General features: G+C 49.4%; 1 protein-coding gene across 1 annotated transcript in view; it reads right to left on the bottom strand.

Moving 5' to 3' along the window:
• Positions 1–1420: 1420 nt before the first annotated feature.
• Positions 1421–21612, bottom strand: part of LOC311148250 (microtubule cross-linking factor 2-like) — a gene marked incomplete at both ends in the record, with an annotated part of 73781 nt that continues 53589 nt past the window's right edge. Inside the window, 9 exons of the mRNA XM_084185153.1 lie at positions 1421–1573; positions 1783–3346; positions 3455–3528; positions 5191–5445; positions 12446–12613; positions 12817–12966; positions 13160–13390; positions 14321–14455; positions 19205–19318. Coding sequence (XP_084041279.1) covers positions 1421–1573; positions 1783–3346; positions 3455–3528; positions 5191–5445; positions 12446–12613; positions 12817–12966; positions 13160–13390; positions 14321–14455; positions 19205–19318 — 2844 coding nt within the window. The remainder of the gene's footprint in view (positions 1574–1782; positions 3347–3454; positions 3529–5190; positions 5446–12445; positions 12614–12816; positions 12967–13159; positions 13391–14320; positions 14456–19204; positions 19319–21612) is intronic.

The following is a 21612-nucleotide window of genomic DNA, read 5'->3' as shown; positions in this document are numbered from 1 at the left end:
GATTTCATTTCAAGGTACAAATAACCCTCTTCACAACAGGGGCTTTTGTTCGCCCCCCATTTTCAAGATAATACAGTTTTTCATTAAACATATTACACAAAGTATCTCAAGAATTGAGTGATGACGTGAGAAAGTAATGAGCTAACCTTCTGTAGAGGACGTTGTTACACAAAGCAGGAGAAAAGAGGTCAGGAACACACTGACAGTCGATGAAGGAGAAACACACGCACAAGTTAACAGATTACCCAGAGTGTCATTGGAATTGTAACTTAACAAAGGAATGCATTTTGTCTCAAAATGAGACAAGGAGTTTGTGTTTTTTCCTGGCAGGGAGTTATCTTTACAGCTGGGTTTAGACTGAGTATAGATCATCCTATACACATACAGCCTACAGTACACACAGAAGACACCACTCATAGTCTTAACCACCATACTATCAATGTGTGGCAGCCAGATGACAAACCTTCAAACAACCTTTAGAAAACATAGGATCATATCATACGTGGTACATCATAACAACGTCAATGTCCTATCCCTACATCGGATTCAAGTCTTTTGGAAAAACGACAGGCATAACATCAGGCAGTTGACATAAAGAAATGATGAAACGTTGAACGGACGTTTTTTGATGGTTGGTGGTTGACAATGGCAAGAGGTGGTCCACACCAGTAGAATCCTCTGCTTGGTGTTGGGGAGAATGTTTGGACAGTGGTCTCCAGATGTCGGGTTGGGAAGGGACTGGTGTTGGGTAGGGATTGGGATTGGGAGCATTCCCAAGTGGTCCCTCTCCAGGCAGCTAACCAACCGCCTCATATCCCTGTCGGTTGGAAAGAGGAAAGAGGTTCTTCTCCCAGACCACTTTCTAGTAGTCCATTATTCAATAGTCCAGTATGTTTTCCCCTGTGCAATTCCAGGTAAAGTAGAGTGTTGTGGGTTCTGACATTATATAATTCCACACACTGTCTGCATCCAAAATGGCACCCTATTCCCTAAATACTGCACTATATAGGGAGTAGTGTGTGAAGTGGGGTTGTCCTGCTGGTAGTTGATAGTGGTTATGGTGGTCAAAGAGGAATCCTAGGAGATTGTGGTCTTCCTTTGTCCTTGGCAATAGAATGTGCTGCTTGGGTTGAGTTCCAATGTAGACATCTGTGTATGTGCGTGTGCGCGTGCATGTGACAGTGATTCTGTGTGGCAGTTTGTGGAGGATTGTGTGTATGTACATTATGCATGTGGCAGTGTGTTTGTGTGGCGGTTTGCAGGTGTATATATATATATATGTGTGTGTGTAGCCAAGATGTTTGCGTGTGTAAGTTTTGTGACAGTACTGTACTGTAGTATGTGGCAGTCTGTTGGCGAGGCAGCATGTATGTACATGTGTGTGTGTGGCAGTGTGAGCTTCCGTGCTCTCTCTGATCCATCACTCATTGTTTGGATCCAATCGCTCCTCTGTTGCCGTTGGAGACTCCTGGGAGAGGTGCATGCAGTGGCCCAGTGAATGGCGTGTGGCCGAGCGGGAGGGCCGGACGAAGCAGGAAGTCAGAGCCTGGGAGGTGCAATCACACACTGCATCCTGGGACAGGTAGGAGACAGTACATAGTTATGTTATAATCCAATCCAATGAAAGACAAAGCTGTTTAAATAATATGCTTGGATATGATGTCCTGTGTGTGTGGGTGTGTGTGTGTGGCGCGCGTTCATGTGTATACCCCTGTCTCTGTGTGAGTGTATGTGTGCCCCTGTCTCTCTGTGTGTGAGTGTGTCTGTGTGTGTGGGACCTACCTCCATGCTGGAGCTCATGGTCAGGTCCCTGGCAGTGGGATCCCTGGTGGTGGGGTCCCTGGCGGTGGGGTCCCTGGCGGTGGGGTCCCTGGCGGTGGCCCCAAGCTCCTCCCTGGGCATCTGTCTCATGAACCTCTTGTTGACGATCTTGGTGACACTGTCGTTCCCCACCAGCGAGGCCCCGGAGAGGCACTCTGGCTTTGGCTCATCCATGGCCCCCACCTCCCTCTGCCCTCTCTCCCCTCCCCCGGGCATGGGCGTCCCGGTCCGGCCGCACACGTTCCTGAAGAATTCCTGGAAGGGGCCATATTTCTGGGCTCCGGTGTCTGGGCCAGGGCCAGGGCCAGAGGGCTTCCCTGCTGCCTGGCGGGCTGGGCTGGCCCCCGGCTCACTCTTCCATAGGGACTCCACGCTGCCTGAGTGCTCCACCACGCTGAACAGGCTGGACAGGCCGTCATTGAGGCCACTGAGCACAGGGCTGTCTCTGGTGGTGGTGGAGCGGGCCCAGGCCGAGCCACTGGAGGTCGAGGAGCGCTGGTGCAGGTTCCACAGGCTGCGATCACGGGAGGATGCCGAGGACGACCCTCCTCCGTCCAGCTTGGAGGAGGAGGCGGAGATGCGGCGCTGAAGCTTGGGGGAGCCGTACTTGGGTGAGCAGCAGGGCCTGTCGATGCGGCTGTGCACCTTATCCAGGGACGAGGAGATGTGGCGTGAGCGGGCCGAGGCCAGTGAGGACGAAGGCCGGGGGGACCAGGAGGACTTAGTGTGGAGGCTCCCTACCCCCCGAGACCCGAGCCCGTCTGTCTGCAGTCCCACAGTCACAAACTGGGCCGTCTGGGTGGAGCGGCTAGACACCAACACCGTCTGGCTGCCTGCGTCCTTGCTGCACTTCCTCTCCAGAGAGCTGGAGCGGATGGCCTGGCGCACGCAGTTGGTCATCTCCTTCATGTCGTCTGAGAGGTTGGCAGAGATCTCCAGGCCGTGGAAGGGCGCCACCCCCGCACCCACACTGCTGTTCTCCAGAAGGTCCCTGTGCTGGTTGGACAGAGAGCTCAGCCACTGGTCGTAGGACGAAGAGGAGGAGGAGGCAGAGGAGGAAGAAGAAGGCTGGCCCTCCAGGGCCCCAGCGTCTGACGGAGTTGAAGCCCGGGACAGGTGGCCTTGCTGGGCTTGAGGTTTGTCCTGCTTCTCCTTGGCCAGCATCCTCTCCATACGGCGCATGGTGGGGGGGCTGTAGTAGATACGGATGCCGGTCTTGTCGGGGGCCGTGTAGCTCCTCTGGATGCTCCCCAGGCCCAGGAAACTACTGGGGGAGCTGGGGCAGTCCCATGTCTTGAAGGGGGTATCACCCTGCTCCATCATAGCCACCTCATTGGTCAGGTACTTCCAGTTCCTCCTGGTTAGGTCACCCAGGTCTGTGTGGGCTGGAAGGGGAGGGGCCTGGGTGTTGGGCTGGTCCTTCTCTCCCTTCTCATTGGCTGTCCCGTTGACATCCTGACCCGGAAGGAAAGGACAGGCCTCCAGCAGACCCTCCAACTCTGGCATGGACGGGATGGATTTGGTCCTGGGAGAAGAAAAATGATATCATTAAACATTATTTTTCAGCTACTACTATTTATTTTTCATGATAACTGAAATGTAGAGTTTTGTATACATTCAAAGCCAATGTTACCTTAGTAAATTGCTTCCATTTGTAACAGCATCTGTTGCAGTTTCCCTTTCGGAGGTAGTTTTGTCGTGCATAGACTGTAAGGGAGAGAAACAAGGAGAGGTTTTAAGTTGCCTGCCCAGCCAGGCCGTTAGGTTTTATAGGTAGTGTTTAATGGAGGACATGAGGAGGATGTGGCCATCATGAAGGACATACAGTATCTCTCCCTGACAGAGGGCTCGCTGTCCATGTAGTGACACTGACTCAGGACCTTTCAGCTCGCAGGGAGATGAGCTCACACACACACACACACACACACACACACACACACACACACACACACACACACACACACACACACACACACATTCACACAACCTAAACCATTTCCTTTCAGAGGGGGAGGGAGGAAAGAGGAGAGGGGAGGGAGAGGGGGAAGGAGAGAGGAGGAAGGGGGAGAGAGGAGGAAGGGGGAGAGAGGAGGGGAGGGAAGGGAGGAAGGAAGAAGAGGAAGGATGGGGGAGGTTCAATGGAATCCTACAGTACATGACTGCTGTCTACATCATGAAGGAAAAGAAACAACTTGTTTGTTTTGTTAAACAGATTTTGTTTTCAGGGTATGTTGAAGCACAACGAACAGAACCAACAGTAGGGCTACGACAGATTGGAGAAAATAGTTGAGAGCGAAAGAGACGTCTGTCTGAAATAATGACATGTCCTCTTGTGTGCTTGGCCTCAGTGCTATGCTTCCTGTGCGGTTTTCTGCCACAATGAGTATTGGAGCGAGAGAGAGACAGTCCTATTTTCCAAGACCAGCCAGTCAGCTTGGGATAGACTGGATGACAGCCAGACAGACACAGGTAATGAGGCTGGGCTGGTAGTAGAGCTAGTCAGACTATACCAAGCACACACACACACACACACACACACACACACACACACACACACACACAAGCCTCCAGTGTGGTTAGACCACGCAGCAGACACACTCATGTTCAGCAGCATGCAGTCTCTCCTTGCATTCCTCTACTGGCCAGTCATCCGCCCCACAGTGAAAGCTCTATGGAAAACACTCAACCACATAGAGTACCGTAATGCATACAAGCCCACAATGTCCTACCAGTGACAACCTCCCATTCCACCCCATCAAAATACCACCTTGAGGAAGGAAAAAGAGGATAGTCATTAGATGTCACAAGGATAGTCAGTGTCACTCTCAATACTTATGTAGGCTGTGTGTAGCGGTTATGATCTGGTTTGGCTTCAAAAGTTACATACATCTGATGTGTTGAGTCCAAAAACGAAGAGAAAAGATGAAAGGAGGAGAGCGCATAGATGTGAGAAGGAATACAACGTGGCTGCTATTAAAGTGAACTGTGTTTACACGTGATCAGGGGTGTATTCATTCTGCTGATTCTGTTGAAAAACGTTTCTTAAACGGAAGCAAGTGGAACGAGCGGGGTTAAACATACCTTAATTTGTCCAATAGAAACTCTTGTTTTTATTTCAGGCCCTGTGTAGCTCAGTTGGTAGAGCATGGCGTTTGCAATGCCAGGGTTGTGGGTTCGATTCCCACAGGGGGCCAGTATGAAAAATGTATGCACTCACTACCTGTAAGTCGCTCTGGATAAGAGCGTCTGCTAAATGACTAAAATGTAAAATGTTATGGCTAAGTGTCACTCTCAATATACATGGTTATGCCAGACTACTAGACTATGCTAGCAGAGTAGAAGCTCTGAGGTGCAATGAAATCATGTTACCATCTTGTTCTGTAGCCTCTGCTCCCACTGGCCTCTCTCCTGACTGAAGTGCTCTAGAAGCTCCAGCTTCTCACGGCTCCAGTTCCTCTCTCCCATCTGCAGCTGCTTGGTCAGGTCCATGACGGCGGCATACGAGTCGGCCAGGAGGTGCTGGTACTCCTCACGATCCCTCTTCAGGGCCATCTTCAGGTCGGGAGGTCCTTGGAGGTCCTTCTCCTCCCCGGCCAGCGCAGCTTGGCCCAACTTGCTCTCCAGCTGGAAGGGGGTGACAGAGGGGGTGAGGTTGATGAACATGATGAATTATGGGGGATGTAGTGCGGTTGGCGCACAAGTTCTTGTTCCATGCATTTCTGAACAGCTAAATTAGATGTAGGCCTACAGGTGATGAAATACCCAATTGCAGAAAAACAGACACTTCCTGAATTCCACTCTCTCTCACTGATTTACACTCTAGATACTTTTCTATCTCTTTCTTTCTCACTTTCTTTCTTTCTTTCTTTCTTTCTTTCTTTCTTTCTTTCTTTCTTTCTTTCTTTCTTTCTTTCTCTGAGAACAACTGTTAGTGTTTATCTGAATTAGTGGTGCGTGGGTTGACTCATAACCCGCAGTCGCTGTGGTTATATCTGCGGGGCGGGCGGGTTTAGGGTCATGAAATATTATGTGGATGAAGGGCGGTGGGTTGCGGGCGGGTTGAATAAAGAGAAAACAATGCATAAAAAAATGTATGTATAATTCTTGTGCAATTCATATCTATAGGCTACATTGATGATTTTTCTTTCATAATTTTTTATTTGGCATTGGTGCGTAAGCCTAAGCTTTAGGTCCTAATTTTACCCGCACTGACTGAAACCTGGCACAGTGGACGCTATTCTGTTTCTCAACAGTGCTGCAAAAGAAAGACAAAGTAAGCAATTATAACTTCATAACTGGACAGTGGGTACTTAGATTTTCTCAACTTTATGTTACGTTATATCCTATTTATTTTCTATGCCTATTCATTTTTTTATTCATTTTTTTTTTTACATTCATATGCCGGTATAGGCTATTAGCCCATTTCACATTTTGTTTCGTTTCAGCAAAACGATAGGCTACCGTCCAATAAGCCTTTTCCAATGAATAGGGCTAAATGCTCAAGAAAAACATAATTGTTCACTTAATTGTTCAAGGGAAAAGTATCCCAATTGTACAGTGTATTTTCACAAAAGCATGACCAATATCTGATTTATTGTTTGACTATTTTTTCACAAAAGCATGTGCAAGGTGTCAATTTAGGCTATTGTTTGACATTTGTTGTTTCAGCAACACATTAAGCTACTGTTCAATAGGCATAAATATTAATTAAATAAATTAGTAAATGTTGAAGGAAAACGTCATTGTTCAATAATTTTTTAAGAGAGAAAAAAGGAACTGTACAGCACATTTTCTATATTTGTGAGTTAGGATCAGATTTTCACTTTATCACATATAGTGGGGTGATTGCGGATGGGTAATTAGCAATTGCGGGTGGGTGTGTGTGAACAAACATCTGACCCGTGCATCACGAATGTGAATATCTAAACAGACTTTATTTGCTCTTTAGTATTCCTCCCTCTATAAAACCAGATATGGAGCGAAGCAATGAGAAAGCCCTATAAATAAAGAACAACAGTAGATGCTGACAATTTGAATAAGTCATCCCTTGTTTTTGAGGCGGAAGAGAAAACGGAGAGAAAACCTGGAAACTATCAGTCACATTAAAGAGACAACAGCTGAAGAAGCCCGCTACGTTTCTCCCTTCATTCTCCTCCTCTTTCCCTCCTCTCTCCACCTCTACCTCCTCTTTCCCTCCTCTCTCCACCTCTACCTCCTCTTTCCCTCCTTTCTCCACCTCGCCCTCCTCTTTCCCTCCTCTCTCCACCTCGCACTCCTCTTTCCCTCCTCTCTCCACCACTCCCTCCTCTTTCCCTCTTCTCTCCACCTCTCCCTCCTCTTTCCCTCTTCTCTCCACCACTCCCTTCTTTGTCCCTCCTCTCTCCACCTCTACCTCCTCTTTCCCTCCTCTCTCCACATCTCCCTCCTCTTTCCCTCCTCTCTCCACCTCTACCTCCTCTTTCCCTCCTCTCTCCACATCTCCCTCCTCTTTCCCTCGTCTCTCCACCTCTACCTCCTCTTTCCCTCCTCTCTCCAACTCTACCTCCTCTTTCCCTCCTCTCTCCACCTTGCCCTCCTCTTTCCCTCCTCTCTCCACCTCGCCCTCCTCTTTCCCTCCTCTCTCCACCTCTACCTCCTCTTTCCCTCCTCTCCCAACCTTGCCCTCCTCTTTCCCTCCTCTCTCCACCTTGCCCTCCTCTTTCCCTCCTCTCTCCACCTCGCCCTCCGCTTTCCCTCCTCTCTCCACCTCTACCTCCTCTTTCCCTCCTCTCCCAACCTTGCCCTCCTCTTTCCCTCCTCTCTCCACCTCTCCCTCCTCTTTCCCTCCTCTCTCCACCTCGCCCTCCTCTTTCCCCCCTTTCTCCACCTCGTCCTCCTCTTTCACTCCTCTCTCCCTCCTCTTTCCCTCCTCTCTCCACCTCTCCCTCCTCTTTCCCTCCGCTCTCCACCTCCTCTTTCCCTTGTCTCTCCACCTTGCTCTATTCTTTCCCTCCTCTCTCCACCTCTACCTCCTCTTTCCCTCCTTTCTCCACCTCGCCCTCCTCTCTCCACCTCGCCCTCCTCTTTCCCTCCTCTCTCCACCACTCCCTCCTCTTTCCCTCTTCTCTCCACCTCTCCCTCCTCTTTCCCTCCTTTCTCCACCTCACCCTCCTCTCTCCACCTCGCCCTCCTCTTTCCCTCCTCTCTCCACCACCACCTCCTCTTTCACTCTTCTCTCCACCTCTCCCTCCTCTTTCCCTCCTCTCTTCAACACTCCCTCCTCTGTCCCTCCTCTCTCCACCTCTCCCTCCTCTTTCCCTCCTCTCTCCACATATCCCTCCTCTTTCCCTCCTCTCTCCACCTCTACCTCCTCTTTCCCTCCTCTCTCCACCTCTACCTCCTCTTTCACTCCTCTCTCCACCTTGCCGTCCTATTTCCCTCCTCTCCCAACCTTGCCCTCCTCTTTCCCTCCTCTCTCCACCTCTTCCTCCTCTTTCCCTCCTCTTTCCCCCCTTTCTCCACCTCGTCCTCCTCTCTCCCTCCTCTTTCCCTCCTTTGTCCACCTCGCCCTCCTCTTTCCCTCCTCTCTCCACCTCGCCCTCCTCTTTCCCTCCTCTCTCCACCTCTCCCTCCTCTTTCCCTCCGCTCTCCCCCTCTACCTCCTCTTTCCCTTGTCTCTCCACCTTGCCCTACTCTTTCCCTCCTCTCTCCATCTCTACCTCCCCTTTCCCTCCTCTCTCCACCTCTACCTCCTCTTTCCCTCCTCTCTCCACCTCGCCCTCCTCTTTCCCTCCTCTCTCCACCTTGCCCTCCTCTTTCCCTCCTCTCTCCACCACTCCCTCCTCTTTCCCTCTTCTCTCCACCTCTCCCTCCTCTTTCCCTCCTCTCTCCACCTCTCCCTGCTCTTTCCCTCCTCTCTCCACATCTCCCCCCTCTTTCCCTCCATTCTCCACCTCTACCTCCTCTTTCCCTCCTCTCTCCACCTTGCCCTCCTCTCTCCACCTCACCCTCCTCTTTCCCTCCTCTCTCCACCTTGCCCTCCTCTCTCCACCTCACCCTCCTCTTTCCCTCCTCTCTCCACCTCTCCCTCCTCTTTCCCTCCTCTCCCAACCTTGCGCTCCTCTTTCCCTCCTCTCTCCACCTCTCCCTCCTCTTTCCCTCCTCTCTCCACCTCACCCTCCTCTTTCCCCCCTTTCTCCACCTCGTCCTCCTTTCCCTCCTCTCTCCCTCCTCTTTCCCTCCTCTCTCCACCTCGCCCTCCTCTTTCCCTCCTCTCTCCACCTTGCCCTCCTCTTTCCCTCCTCTCTCCACCTCTCCCTCCTCTTTCCCTCCTCTCTCCACCTCGCCCTCCTCTTTCCCTCTCTCCACCTCGCCCTCCTCTTTCCCTCCTTTCTCCACCTCGCCCTAGTCTTATCCTCCTCTCTCCACCCTTTCTCCACCTCTCCTTCCTCTTTCACTCCTCTCTCCCCCTGCCCTCCTCTTTCCCTCCTTTCTCCACCTCTCCCTCCTCTTTCCCTCCTCTCTCCACCTCGTCCTCCTCTTTCCCTCCTTTCTCCACCTCGCCCTCTTCTTTCCCTCCTCTCTCCACCTCGTCCTCCTCTTTCCCTCCTTTCTCCACCTCTCCCTCCTCTTTCCACCTCTCCCTCCTCTTTCCCTTCTCTCTCCACCTCTCCCTCCTCTTTCCCTCCTTTCTCCACCTCTCCCTCCTCTTTCCACCTCGCCCTCCTCTTTCCCTCCTTTCTCCACCTCTCCCTCCTCTTTCCCTCCTTTCTCCACCTCTCCTCCTCTTTCCCCTCTTTCTCCACCGCTCCCTTCTCTCCAATCCCCCCATTTGAATGAATCAAGCAGCGCTTCAAGGAGGTGATTACTCTTTATATTTTTTACAAGTCTGTCTCGTTTTTTTTCTCATATTAGAACTCACAGCTTTCAGTGGAGGGAGCCCCATCAATCGCTATGGTGGGGACGACTGCAGGTTCCTGCCTTATATGGTGCTAATGGAGGAGTCTGGGCGGCCTATTGGACGACTACGCCATTCGTCTCCGACGGCGACGGAGCGTTGATCTCATCTGATGATGAATATCCCTAATGAGTTTTATTGGTGAGGCGTTGCGGGGCTGTGACTTAATAGTTGTCTGGAGGTTTATTGCACAGAGAAAGACTTTTGCTTTGAACGCTCCCAATTCACCCCAGTTTCCACCCAAAACAACTTTAGACAGACTTCCTAAAAGGGTTTTCTGTAGGCATCTGTAGGCATTAGGCCCTAAGCCTGGTTCCACAGTGCAACAGCTGCTGGTGCCATGCCACGTTGCCAGGATGCCATCCTACTGATGTGGTTGGCAGAGCAGATCAGGGAGAGATTGGCCCCAGCTGTGCCATCCAGATCTTGGGCACCAGACCAGTAGGTCTACACAAGACAAGGGCACAGTAACAGCATAGTTTATAGAGTGAAGGGGGCATTGTAGAATTGTGTGTGTGTGTGTGTGTGTGTGTGTGTGTGTGTGTGTGTGTGTGTGTGTGTGTGTGTGTGTGTGTGTGTGTGTGTGTGTGTGTGTGTGTGTGTGTGTGTGTGTGTGTGTGTGTGTGTGTGTGCGTGCGTGCATGACTCTCAGGGTGGGGCAGCAGATGATGAATGACTTTCTCAAAAAATAAGAAATACTAAATGAATCATGCTCTAATTATGCCATAAAGGTTAGTCAGTAAATCTGATCTAATAAAATCACCGCACTGCATTTGGGGAAAGTCACCTGTCAGCACTTTCAGATGACAAATGATCCCAGACTGGGAAAAGAGAGCCAACGCTTTGATTATGGCCATGATTCACACAGGTGACGCCATTTTAAAGTGTTCCAACTGAATTACTACATTGGCATCTGGGTCTTCTTGTGAGACACAAACAAAACACAAATCAGGACTTTAATTAACCCAAGGCAAAATGTAGGCTTCACCCAAGGCTACAGCCTGGGCCATGCTCCTACAGTCCATGTTGGGCCTTATTTCATCAGGAAATATCAATTAAAAAGAAGTTAGTTGTATCAAGTTTCATAAGATCTAGAACTATAGCGCAAGAAGCCCCTTTTCCTCTCTCCCTATCCATTTTTCCCCCCTCTCTCTCCCTCTCTCCCTCTCTCTCTCTCTCCCTCTCTCCCTCTCTCCCGGACACACAACACATTACTACTGCCATGGAAGAGAGAGACAAAACTCCTCCATGGTTGTAAATTGTGTAAATTGTGACGCCCCCCCTCCCTTCCTCTGTTTATTTCTCCCCCATTTTCTTTCGCTCTCTCTCTCTCTCTCTCGTTATTACTCTTCATCTCTCCTCCTCTTGATTCCTTTTCTATTTTTCTCCTTCTGTTTCCCCCCTGGTATGTAATGCAGTGGCCTGTCTTAAAGCATGTTCATTTAAGTCATTGTGGAGGCTGCTGTTATGAGAACGTCTCAGGCTGGCAGTCGTCTGGATATTAAACTCATCTCTCACTGCCAGATACCCTCTCTCACACACATGCACGCACGCACGCACGCACGCGAGCACGCACACACACACACACACACACACACACACACACACACACACACACACACACACACACACACACACACACACACACACACACACACACACACACACACACACACACACACACACAGTGAACGGAGGTCTGAGGGAAAAACAGACGGCCAGACGGAACACCAGACAAATAGATTGGTACAAATCCACCACCTAAGGATATCAGCAGTTTCAAGCCATTTGTCACTATGAGTATTGGTGATGAAATGAATACCCAGTGACTGATTCATACTGAACTGTAACATAATCCTTTTTTCAGTGAGTAGATTGTAACAAATGGAAGGTCATGTCATCCTTTATGAATGGGTAACTTGATCTGTGTTCAGCTTCATGGTGTGCTCTCCTGCATGCTGAATGGATAGCTATAGTTCCACTACAAAACGTCACTTAATGGCCGTACAATCAATGACTTTGCCCCAGACATCCAGGTAGCCAAAAGGAGAAACAATTGGGGCCCAGTAGGTATAGAATATCTGACTGATCAGGCATGAATCTACACTAAAGTAATGACTCTACCTCCAAACAGGGAGAGATCGTAACCCTGGTGGCTAGGGTCCTATTATCTGTCCTCTCTCTCCAGTAGTCTGTGTGGTACCAGGGTGCTAAAAGGTGTGATGAATTACTGCCCTCCCAGGGCGGCTTTATGCTAAGCCTAGATAATGGTCTGTAAGCTACATAATAACCTGGCCTCTAAACTAGCCAAATAACACCTGATGGTTGAGGGTTTTTTGTTGGTTTTAGGTCAACTAGCTATACACTCTTCGGATAACCCTTTTTGGTTCCCCATAGGAGAACCCTTTTTGGTTCCAGGTAGAACCCATTGTGTTCCATTTATAACCCTCTGTAGAAAGGGTTCTAACGGCAACCAAAAAGCGTTCTTTAAACGGTTCTGCTATGGGGACAGCCGAAGAACCCTTTCAAGTTCTAGATAGCACCTTTTTTTCTAAGAGTGTAGGTTTAAAACTATGCAACAGAGCTTTCTATAGACTAGCTAGCACAATACCATGTCAGCCACATTGAGTGTCAGCTCGCTCACATCATTATAATGCCAGTTGCTTTCAGTAGGTGTTCTGGTCTTACCTGGGTGATGAGGCTCAAGAGCTCTGTCCTCTCCACCTCCCAGGAGGCCTTGGCACGGGCAAACTGCTGGGTGAGTTCCTGGGAGCCCTGACGCTCCTCTCGCAGCACTCCGCTCAGATCCTGGAGCGCTCCCTTGAGGTCTGCCAGAGTGCTGCTCACGCCGCTCGTCTAGGGCACGGACAAGATAGAGAATCAGTGAATGACCTCGTCATAGAGATGAATATAATATTTACATTTAACATTATTACTATCTGAATAATACCTCTATATTATCTCTAACTATCTATCTCTCGAGGATCTCTATGCCACATTTAGTCTCAAATATTGCATTAATACTGTATTTTCCAGTGTTAACCCTGTGTGTCCTGTACCTGTTTGTAGCTCTTCTCCAGCATACAGAGCTCCTTGGAGATGCTGGGGCTGAGGGACTGCTCCTCTGCGGCGGCCATCTTGTTGTCTCCCTGGTGGGCGGCCAGACTCTCCTCCTCCAGCAGCAGGTACAGGTCCTTCAGACTATTCACCTGTAGGGAAACACACAGCACATTATCTGTCAGTCAGTCAGCCACTCAGTCAAACAGTTAATCAGTCAGCCAGCCAGTCAGCCAGCCAGCCAGCCAATCAGCCAGCAAGCCAACCAATCAACCAACCAACCAAACTATTCTGCCACAGCTAAGTGGTTGATTCAAAAGGAGAAGGTGTCCACCAGTCCTGTACCTCCAGGACATCCTTGGCCTCCGTGTCCAGCTTGCGTCCCAGACGCCACTGTTTGAGGAAGCAGCGCAGCTTGAGGCTGAGCAGCAGCAAGGTCTGCTTGAGCTGCTGGGACTCCTGCACCATCAGGTTCCTCTCCTGGCTCCAGAACTTCTGTTGCAGCCGTGTCTGCAGACTCAGACTCTGCAGCTGGAAGTCCCTCCGCGTCAGGGCCTTCTGGTGCTCCTCCTGCAGCTGGGGACACAGGGAGACACAAACACATACACACACATACACACACATACACACACGCACAGGACACAGGCCAGTTAGTGAGGGCTACAGTGACAGTGTTGTTATTATAAGGGATGCGCTTCATAGCACTTGTTTATGAAGTGGGTGCATGTATGTGGGTGCAAGTGGGTGCATGTATGTAATAAACAGTTGTTAAACATATAGTAGCGATACCATACTGTTCTGCACTGGGCGCATATTCTGTATTAGCATTGACAAGACGTTACAGTAACAATGCTCTGCGTAATATAATAATACTTTGAGCAAAAATGTTTATTTTTAATTCACAATCTGTAGAAACAATGAGAATAGAAATGTTCCGAACTTTTGTAAAACATCACAGTACAGTTGAAATATATATGGCAAATAGAAATCCTATATGGATGGTGTTAAGAGATAGATGGGAGGTGTTGAATGGAGTTGAAGGATGGGACTAATAACAAATAACAACAAATAATAACAAGATAACTAATAATGTAAGCATACTGTGTCCATAATAAGTATATAGGTTGTATGTTGGGAGCTTTTGGGAAAGAGCACAGTTAGAAAGATATGGCATATAGAAGCAAACCGGATGGACATCATGAAAATGATCGGAGAGGTTGAGAGTAGAAGAAGTTCAGGAGCAAAAACAAATAAAATAGAATTGTTGTAAAATTGACTGTGTCCATAAAATGTAGATAGTAAGTATAAGCTGGAAGTAGAGGCCTAAGCATTGTTGTTCACTAATTTACCCCAAGTAGGTAAAGGATGGCGGGTTGAAAAGTAATAAAGGGGAGTATATATATAAAAAAACAAAAAAAATAATGCTCTGCGTGGTTTAGCAGGGTTTGTCTTTAGTCAGTGTTGTGTACATAGACATAGAACAGTTGTATTTCTATGGGTGTGTACCTGTGTGAGTGTCTGAGAACTGCTGTGGGTGTGGTCTGTCTGTGTGGGGGCCTGTCTCTCCAGAGTCAGTTCCTCCTGCGTCCCGTGAGCCGTCTCCCTCGCATCCAACAGAAGGGCCTGCAGCTCACTGATCTGCTGAGGGAGGGAGGGAGCGAAGGAGGGAGAGAGAGAAGTACTCCATTATAGCTAGAGTAAAATACACCACACCACCTCCCAACTAAAAAATATCCTTCTTTAGATTGTATAACACAACAAACATCAACAAACATATTGATCATAACTCTACTCCAAACAGGGAACAACAATCCCCGCTACACAGTTAAATAATACATTACACTTACACCCACAGTCGGCCCTGTGGTAGAACGAACATGCCTCATCTTAAATATCATCACATACTTCATTTGGCTGTGGAGTGAGACGCATCGACCGTTCCCCTTAATGTTCTTCTTCTTCACCCTCCGCTAACTCGTGGTGGGGGCCACCCCGACCCAGCCCACCATCACCGTTAACCCACTAACTGCTAACTCAAATGGCCTCCTTTATAACGATAGGCTCAAGACCAGCCGCTCGATCTCTTCATTATCACTCAGCGGCAAAAAATCATTCTCGCCAATTAGATGAAGCGTGTAAAATGTGATAGGGCTGGGATGTTCTGTGGAAGACGGAAATACCCTGAGGGAATTGTATTACTCTAAAGGCTTGAGAGGTTTGAAAATGAAAATGCAATTATTTAATATCCACTGTGTGTATAATGTGCCATGGATATCTGTGTTTAAATGGCGTTAGGCTACTAGTTGCTGCTGTGTTTTGAAGTATAAAGACGGCGACCATTATGCTTTGTCTTGCGATTCTCTGAGGGATTTGCCAGATAAGTGAAAATACTATGTCATTTATTTTCATATGTAAGCTTGATAGGCGTTGCTGGAATCATTTTTGGTTGTTGTTGTACAATTTCACCCACCATTCGTCTACCCTTATTGTGTTTTCTGAGTGAGTAAACTTTCCTGTCAGTGTAGGTCCCCATTGCGCTATGACACTAGCTCACTATTGCTCAGCGAGTAACATAATCGATTTACAGCTGATTTTGTATATCAGTTACACCATAACCAGCTTTTGTATATCGCTCCCTCCTTCACCTCTGCAGCCTCTATAAGTGACTTCTGACACCCTCAATTTCTCACCAAAGGGATTGAGGAGCGAGGGGAGCTCAATTTCAGCTGCTAGACCTTTCAAGTTCGTCAAATTTCAATGCATATTTGCCTCGTAGAACATAAAAAGGGTGTAAAGGGCTTACATTTCCCAGCCAAGCCTCAGACGCAGCCTCCATGTACATAAATTGATAACCTGCTGTCAGTTTCTGATGCCCTTCACAGCTTTATGTCAGTCACACCACTGCCCTGCAGAAGAATCTCCCATTTAAAGGTAGACTCAGCGATATAACGTAAATGCAGAAAGTAAAAAAGCATAATGGGTCAATTTCTGCAACAAATAAGAGAGTTAAAGCGCGAGGCTGTTTGACTGTGTGAGAGCGAAGTGTTACATCTCGCTAATCTCAATATCTCCAGTGCTGCTCGTGGCAACATCATTTCGCTGAGTCTACCTTTAAGTAGCTTTCTGAGCAGGATATAGTACCCTATTTCTAACATTCTGGCTAAGAAATGGAATAACAGATTATCATACAATACATTACTGAGCTACTCTGAAAGGGTTGGGTGGAAGGAATGGACACGAGAGGCACCACTCAGTGGGGAGAGACCAGGGCCGTCTTCATTAGGGACCAAACAGAAGAAAACTGACTGAAATGTGGAGGGACTACCTGAACTTGTCCAATAAGAAACGCTCCTTTTCATTTTCCGTTGCACAACGTTTTGAAACCATGTGAATAGAACAGTTACCCTGATGGACCCCAGGTTCCCACCAACACTCCCACATCCATGTCCATACATCAGCCCTGTCACGCTTCTATCGACGACCCTGTCCTTCTCTCCCTGGACCTGGTCCTGGACTTCCCTGTCCCTGTCCTGGCAGCCTAATCACTGATCACTGAGAGGGAAGAGAGGAGCAGGGTGGATGAATGACGTGTAGAAGCCAACAGTAGTCTTTGATGCAGTGATTACTGAGATAAATGAATAGGCCTAAAGATCTCAAACACGTGGCCCACAAGCCAATTTAATGTGGCGTGCAATCTTGTCATAGTTCATAGTTGTCATCGCCTACTATGATTATATCATTTTTAATTTCGAATGTGTTTTAATTTTGCAGATACAGAGAAATTAACTGAGTTATTGCACCTTTAATACCTATCCTACTGACAGCAACCATGAGGTTCTCTCAGTATATAAAGTGTGTGGTGTGTTCAGATTACTAACTGATTATGTGCTACAATACAGTCCAGAGAGAAACCTTTCATTTCACGACTCTCACATAATAAAACCAACATTGCAATATCCTGTAACAGGAGAGCGGGATGTGGCGATTGTGTTTCTCTCTGCTCTATTCATCGCTTCTGCTGATTCCCTCTCACAGCCCAGGTTTCCAAGGAGGCCTGCTATGGAAAGACCAAACCAACACTGAGCAGCAGACATGTCCTCTTCTCACTTCAAGAGTTGATGTCATTGTGTTTACAGCAGCAGCGTGATTCCAGCCTGATTAACCCACATGAAAGAACAAGGGAAGCAAGCCTAAAGACAGCATAAACCACATGCTTGGGCCATCAAGGAGTGCACAGTGTGTATGTTTTGGGGGGGGGGACTAAGGTCACAGGAGTAAGGTAGAATCTTACTAAGCCGGCTCTGATGCTAGATGGATGTAGCAGGGCTTGCAAACTATCACGGACTACAAAGGGAAACCCAGCCGTGAGCTGCCCAGCTACGCAAGCCTACCAGAGAAGCTTAATGCCTTCTATGCTCGCTTCGAGGTAAGCAACACTGAACCATGCATGAGAGCACCAGTTGTTCCAGACGACTATGTGATCTCGTGCTCCATAGCCGATGCGAGTGAGACCTTTAAACAGGTTAACATTCGCAAGGCCGGGGCGCCAGACGGAAAATACCAGGACGCGTACTCAGAGCATGTGCTGACCAGCTGGCATGTGTCTTCACTGACATTTCATCCCTGACTCGGTCTGTAATACCAACTTGTTTCAAGCAGACCACGATAGTCCCTGTGCCCAAAGATACCAAGGTAACCTGCCTAAATGACTATAGACATGAAAGGCTTTGAAAGGCTGGTCATGGCTCACATCAACACCATCATCCCAAACACCATGGGCCTACTCCAATTCGCATACCTCCCCAACAGATCCACAGATGACACAATCTCTATTGCACTCCACAATGCCCTCACCCACCTGGACAAAAGTAATACCTATGTAAGAATGCTGTTCATTGACTACAGCTCAGCATTCAACACCATAGTCCCCTCCAAGCTCATCCCCAAGCTTTGGACCCTGGGACTGAACACCTCCGTCTGCAACTGGATCCTAGACTTCCTGATGGGCTGCCCCCAGGTGGTGAGGGCAGGCAACAACACATCCGGCACGCTGACCATCAACACGGAGGCCCCTCAGGGGTGCGTGCTTAGTTTCCTCCTGTACTCCCTATTCACCTACAACTGTGTGGCTGCGAAAGATTCCAACACCATCATTAAGTTTGCTGACGACACAACGGTGGTAGGACTTACCACAGACGACGATGGGGCTGCCTATAGGGAGGAGGTCAGAGACCTGGCAGTGAGTGCAAGGACAACAACCTCTCCCTCAACGTCAGCAAGACAAAGGATCTTATCGTGGACTACAGGAAAAGGAGAGATGAGCACGCCCCCATACACATCGATGGGGCTGTAGTGGAGCGGGTCGAGAGCTTCAAGTTCCTTGGTGTCCACACACACACACACACACACACACACACAGTTGTGAAAAGGGCATGACAGTGCCTCTTCCCCCTCCGGAGGCTGAAAAGACATGACATGGACCCTCAAATTCTCAAGTTCTACAGCTGCACCATTGAGAGCATCTTGACTGGCTACATCACCGCTTGGTATGGCAACTGCAAGGCACTTGACCACAAGGCGCTACAGAGGGTGGTGAGTACGGTCCAGTACATCACTGGGGCTGAGCTTCCTGCCATCTAGGACCTCTATACCAGGCAGTGTCAGAGGAAGGGCCAAATAAGTGTCAAAGACTCCAGCCACCCAAGCCATAGACTCTTCTCTCTGCTACTGCACGGCAAGCGGTACCAGTGCACCAAGTTTGGAACCAACAGGACCCTGAACAGCTTCTACCCCCAAGCCATAAGACTGCTAAAGAAGACTGCTAAATAGCCAATCAAATGGCTACCCGGACTACCTACAATGACCCTTTTTTACACTAACTCTCTTGCACTGGTTCTATGCACACACACTGGGCTCTACCCACACACTCACACATACACCCCAACACACTACATTTACCCACACACACATAACACGCTCACGCGTGCATGCTCACACATACACTCACACACACACACACACACTCTTTTACACTCACCACATACGCTGCTGCTACTGTCTATTATCTATCCTGTTGCTTAGTCACTTTACCCCTACTATATGTACATAGCTACCTCAATTACCTCGTACCCCTGCATGTTCTCCCTGTATATAGCCATGTTATTTTTACTAGTTATTTTTATTAGTTATTCACTGGGTATTTATTCCTTGTGTCACTATTTCAATTTTTTTATATCTTGATCTTTAACTCTGCATTGTTGGAAAAGCACCCGTAAGTAAGCATTTAACTGTTAGTCTACACCTGTTGTTTACGAAACATGTGACAAATACAATTTCATTTGGATAGATTATGTGGGTGTGTATTTTGACTGTACTGTAGCAGCGACCTACCAGAGCTGTGTCCGTCTCCTGTGTTTCCTGGTTCTGGTTGCTGTCAGTGCGGCTGTCACCCTCCTCCTTCTGACCTTTCACATCGCGCTCTGATTGGTCCCTAAAGTTGGGCTGCTGCATGCAATGGCAAGTTAATGAAAAAAATAAAACAAAATAATAAAAAGAGGGGAAGAGGAACAGAGGAGGAAGGGAAGGAAGAGGATGAGGGAAGCCAGTGGGGGAAGAGGTAGGGAGGGAGGTAGTGAATTGAAAACAAAACAAGACCAAATAAAAAAAGAGATAAAAACAATAGAACCAAAATGGACGATCCATAAGACACGGTCCAAATAAAAAATGAACCTCACAGGACAAAGAAAAGTATGTAAAGGAAAAACAGCTTTTTCAGAGTGGCGTAGGACAGAGTGGAGAACAGAACCAAAACAATGATGAGAAGTGCGAGCGACGGCTGGAGGGTTGGGGGAGGAGGGTTGGGGGAGGCGGGTTGGAGGAGGAGGGTTGGGGGAGGAGGGTTGGGGGAGGAGGGTTGGGGGAGGAGGGTTGGGGGAGTGAAGGAGAGGGGATTATAATAATCAAAAGAGAGAGGAGAGAGGAAGAAGAGGAAAGGGAAACAAGTGCAGAAAGCGGCAGTCATGGTGCCCATGCAGTGAGAGGGGGAGGTGGGAGGGGGGAGAGAGGGAGGGACGGGGGAGAGATGGAGGGACGGGGGGAGAGACGGAGGGATGGGGGAGAGATGGAGGGACGGGGGAGAGATGGAGGGATGGGGAGAGATGGAGGGACGGGGGGAGAGACGGAGGGACGGGGGGAGAGACGGAGGGACGGGGGGAGATGGAGGGATGGGGGAGAGATGGAGGGACGGGGGGAGAGACGGAGGGATGGGGAAGAGATGGAGGGACGGGGGAGAGATGGAGGGACGGGGGGAGAGACGGAGGGATGGGGGAGAGATGGAGGGACGGGGGGAGAGACGGAGGGATGGGGGAGAGATGGAGGGACGGGGGAGAGATGGAGGGACGGGGGGAGAGACGGAGGGATGGGGGAGAGATGGAGGGACGGGGGAGAGATGGAGGGATGGGGGAGATGGAGGGACGGGGGGAGAGACGGAGGGACGGGGGAGAGATGGAGGGATGGGGGAGATAGAGGGACGGGGGAGAGATAGAGGGACGGGGGAGAGATGGAGGGACGGGGGAGAGATGGAGGGACAGGGGGAGAGACGGAGGGATGGGGGAGAGATGGAGGGACGGGGGAGAGATGGAGGGATGGGGAAGAGATGGAGGGACGGGGGAGAGATGGAGGGACGGGGGGAGAGACGGAGGGATGGGGGAGAGATGGAGGGACGGGGGGAGAGACGGAGGGATGGGGGAGAGATGGAGGGACGGGGGAGAGATGGAGGGACAGGGGGAGAGACGGAGGGATGGGGGAGAGATGGAGGGACGGGGGAGAGATGGAGGGATGGGGGAGATGGAGGGACGGGGGGAGAGACGGAGGGACGGGGGAGAGATGGAGGGATGGGGGAGATAGAGGGACGGGGGAGAGATAGAGGGACGGGGGAGAGATGGAGGGACGGGGGAGAGATGGAGGGATGGGGGAGAGACGGAGGGATGGGGGAGAGATGGAGGGACGGGGGAGAGATGGAGGGACGGGGGGAGAGACGGAGGGATGGGGGAGAGATGGAGGGACGGGGGAGAGATGGAGGGATGGGGGAGATGGAGGGACGGGGGGAGAGACGGAGGGACGGGGGAGAGATGGAGGGATGGGGGAGATAGAGGGACGGGGGAGAGATAGAGGGACGGGGGAGAGATGGAGGGACGGGGGAGAGATGGAGGGATGGGGGAGAGACGGAGGGATGGGGGAGAGATGGAGGGACGGGGGAGAGATGGAGGGACGGGGGAGAGAGCGGACGGGGTTGGCACTCAGTAGGCCTCTAATGTAGCTTAACTATAAGCATAGAACCAACTTTACTAGACTGACTTAAGAGTTCAATCCTAAACATTAGGCCTAGGTCATACTATAACTATATGACGCCACTTGGAGTGCTAAGCTATATATAGTAAGTAATACAGTCCAACTACTCAAAGAGCAAACCAACCGCTGTTGATACACTGTTTTGTTTGCTTCTGTCTTCATTATCGATTCTCCTCCATTCTGAACCACACAGCCACGTCCTTGGCCTTTACCACATTCATTATTAGAATAACAGGGTACTCAAGAAGTCTAATTCAATACGCTATTTTATTACACCTTAATAGCCCTACTTGCGCATATACAGTACATTTACATGGATATGAGAATTGCCTTTTGATGTGTGTAAATAAATGGTAGTCTATGATTTCTTTATCGCCCTAGTTGTCATGCAGCACAGCGGTGGCTCCATTTGAGGCCTGAGCTCTATGTAGCATCTATAACAGGCTTAA

Source organism: Coregonus lavaretus, assembly GCF_964263955.1.
Source record: "Coregonus lavaretus genome assembly, chromosome: 20".
In the NCBI taxonomy this organism is placed as follows: domain Eukaryota; kingdom Metazoa; phylum Chordata; class Actinopteri; order Salmoniformes; family Salmonidae; genus Coregonus; species Coregonus lavaretus.
Note: the sequence above shows the minus strand (reverse complement) of the source record. Positions and strands in the feature narration are given on the sequence as shown.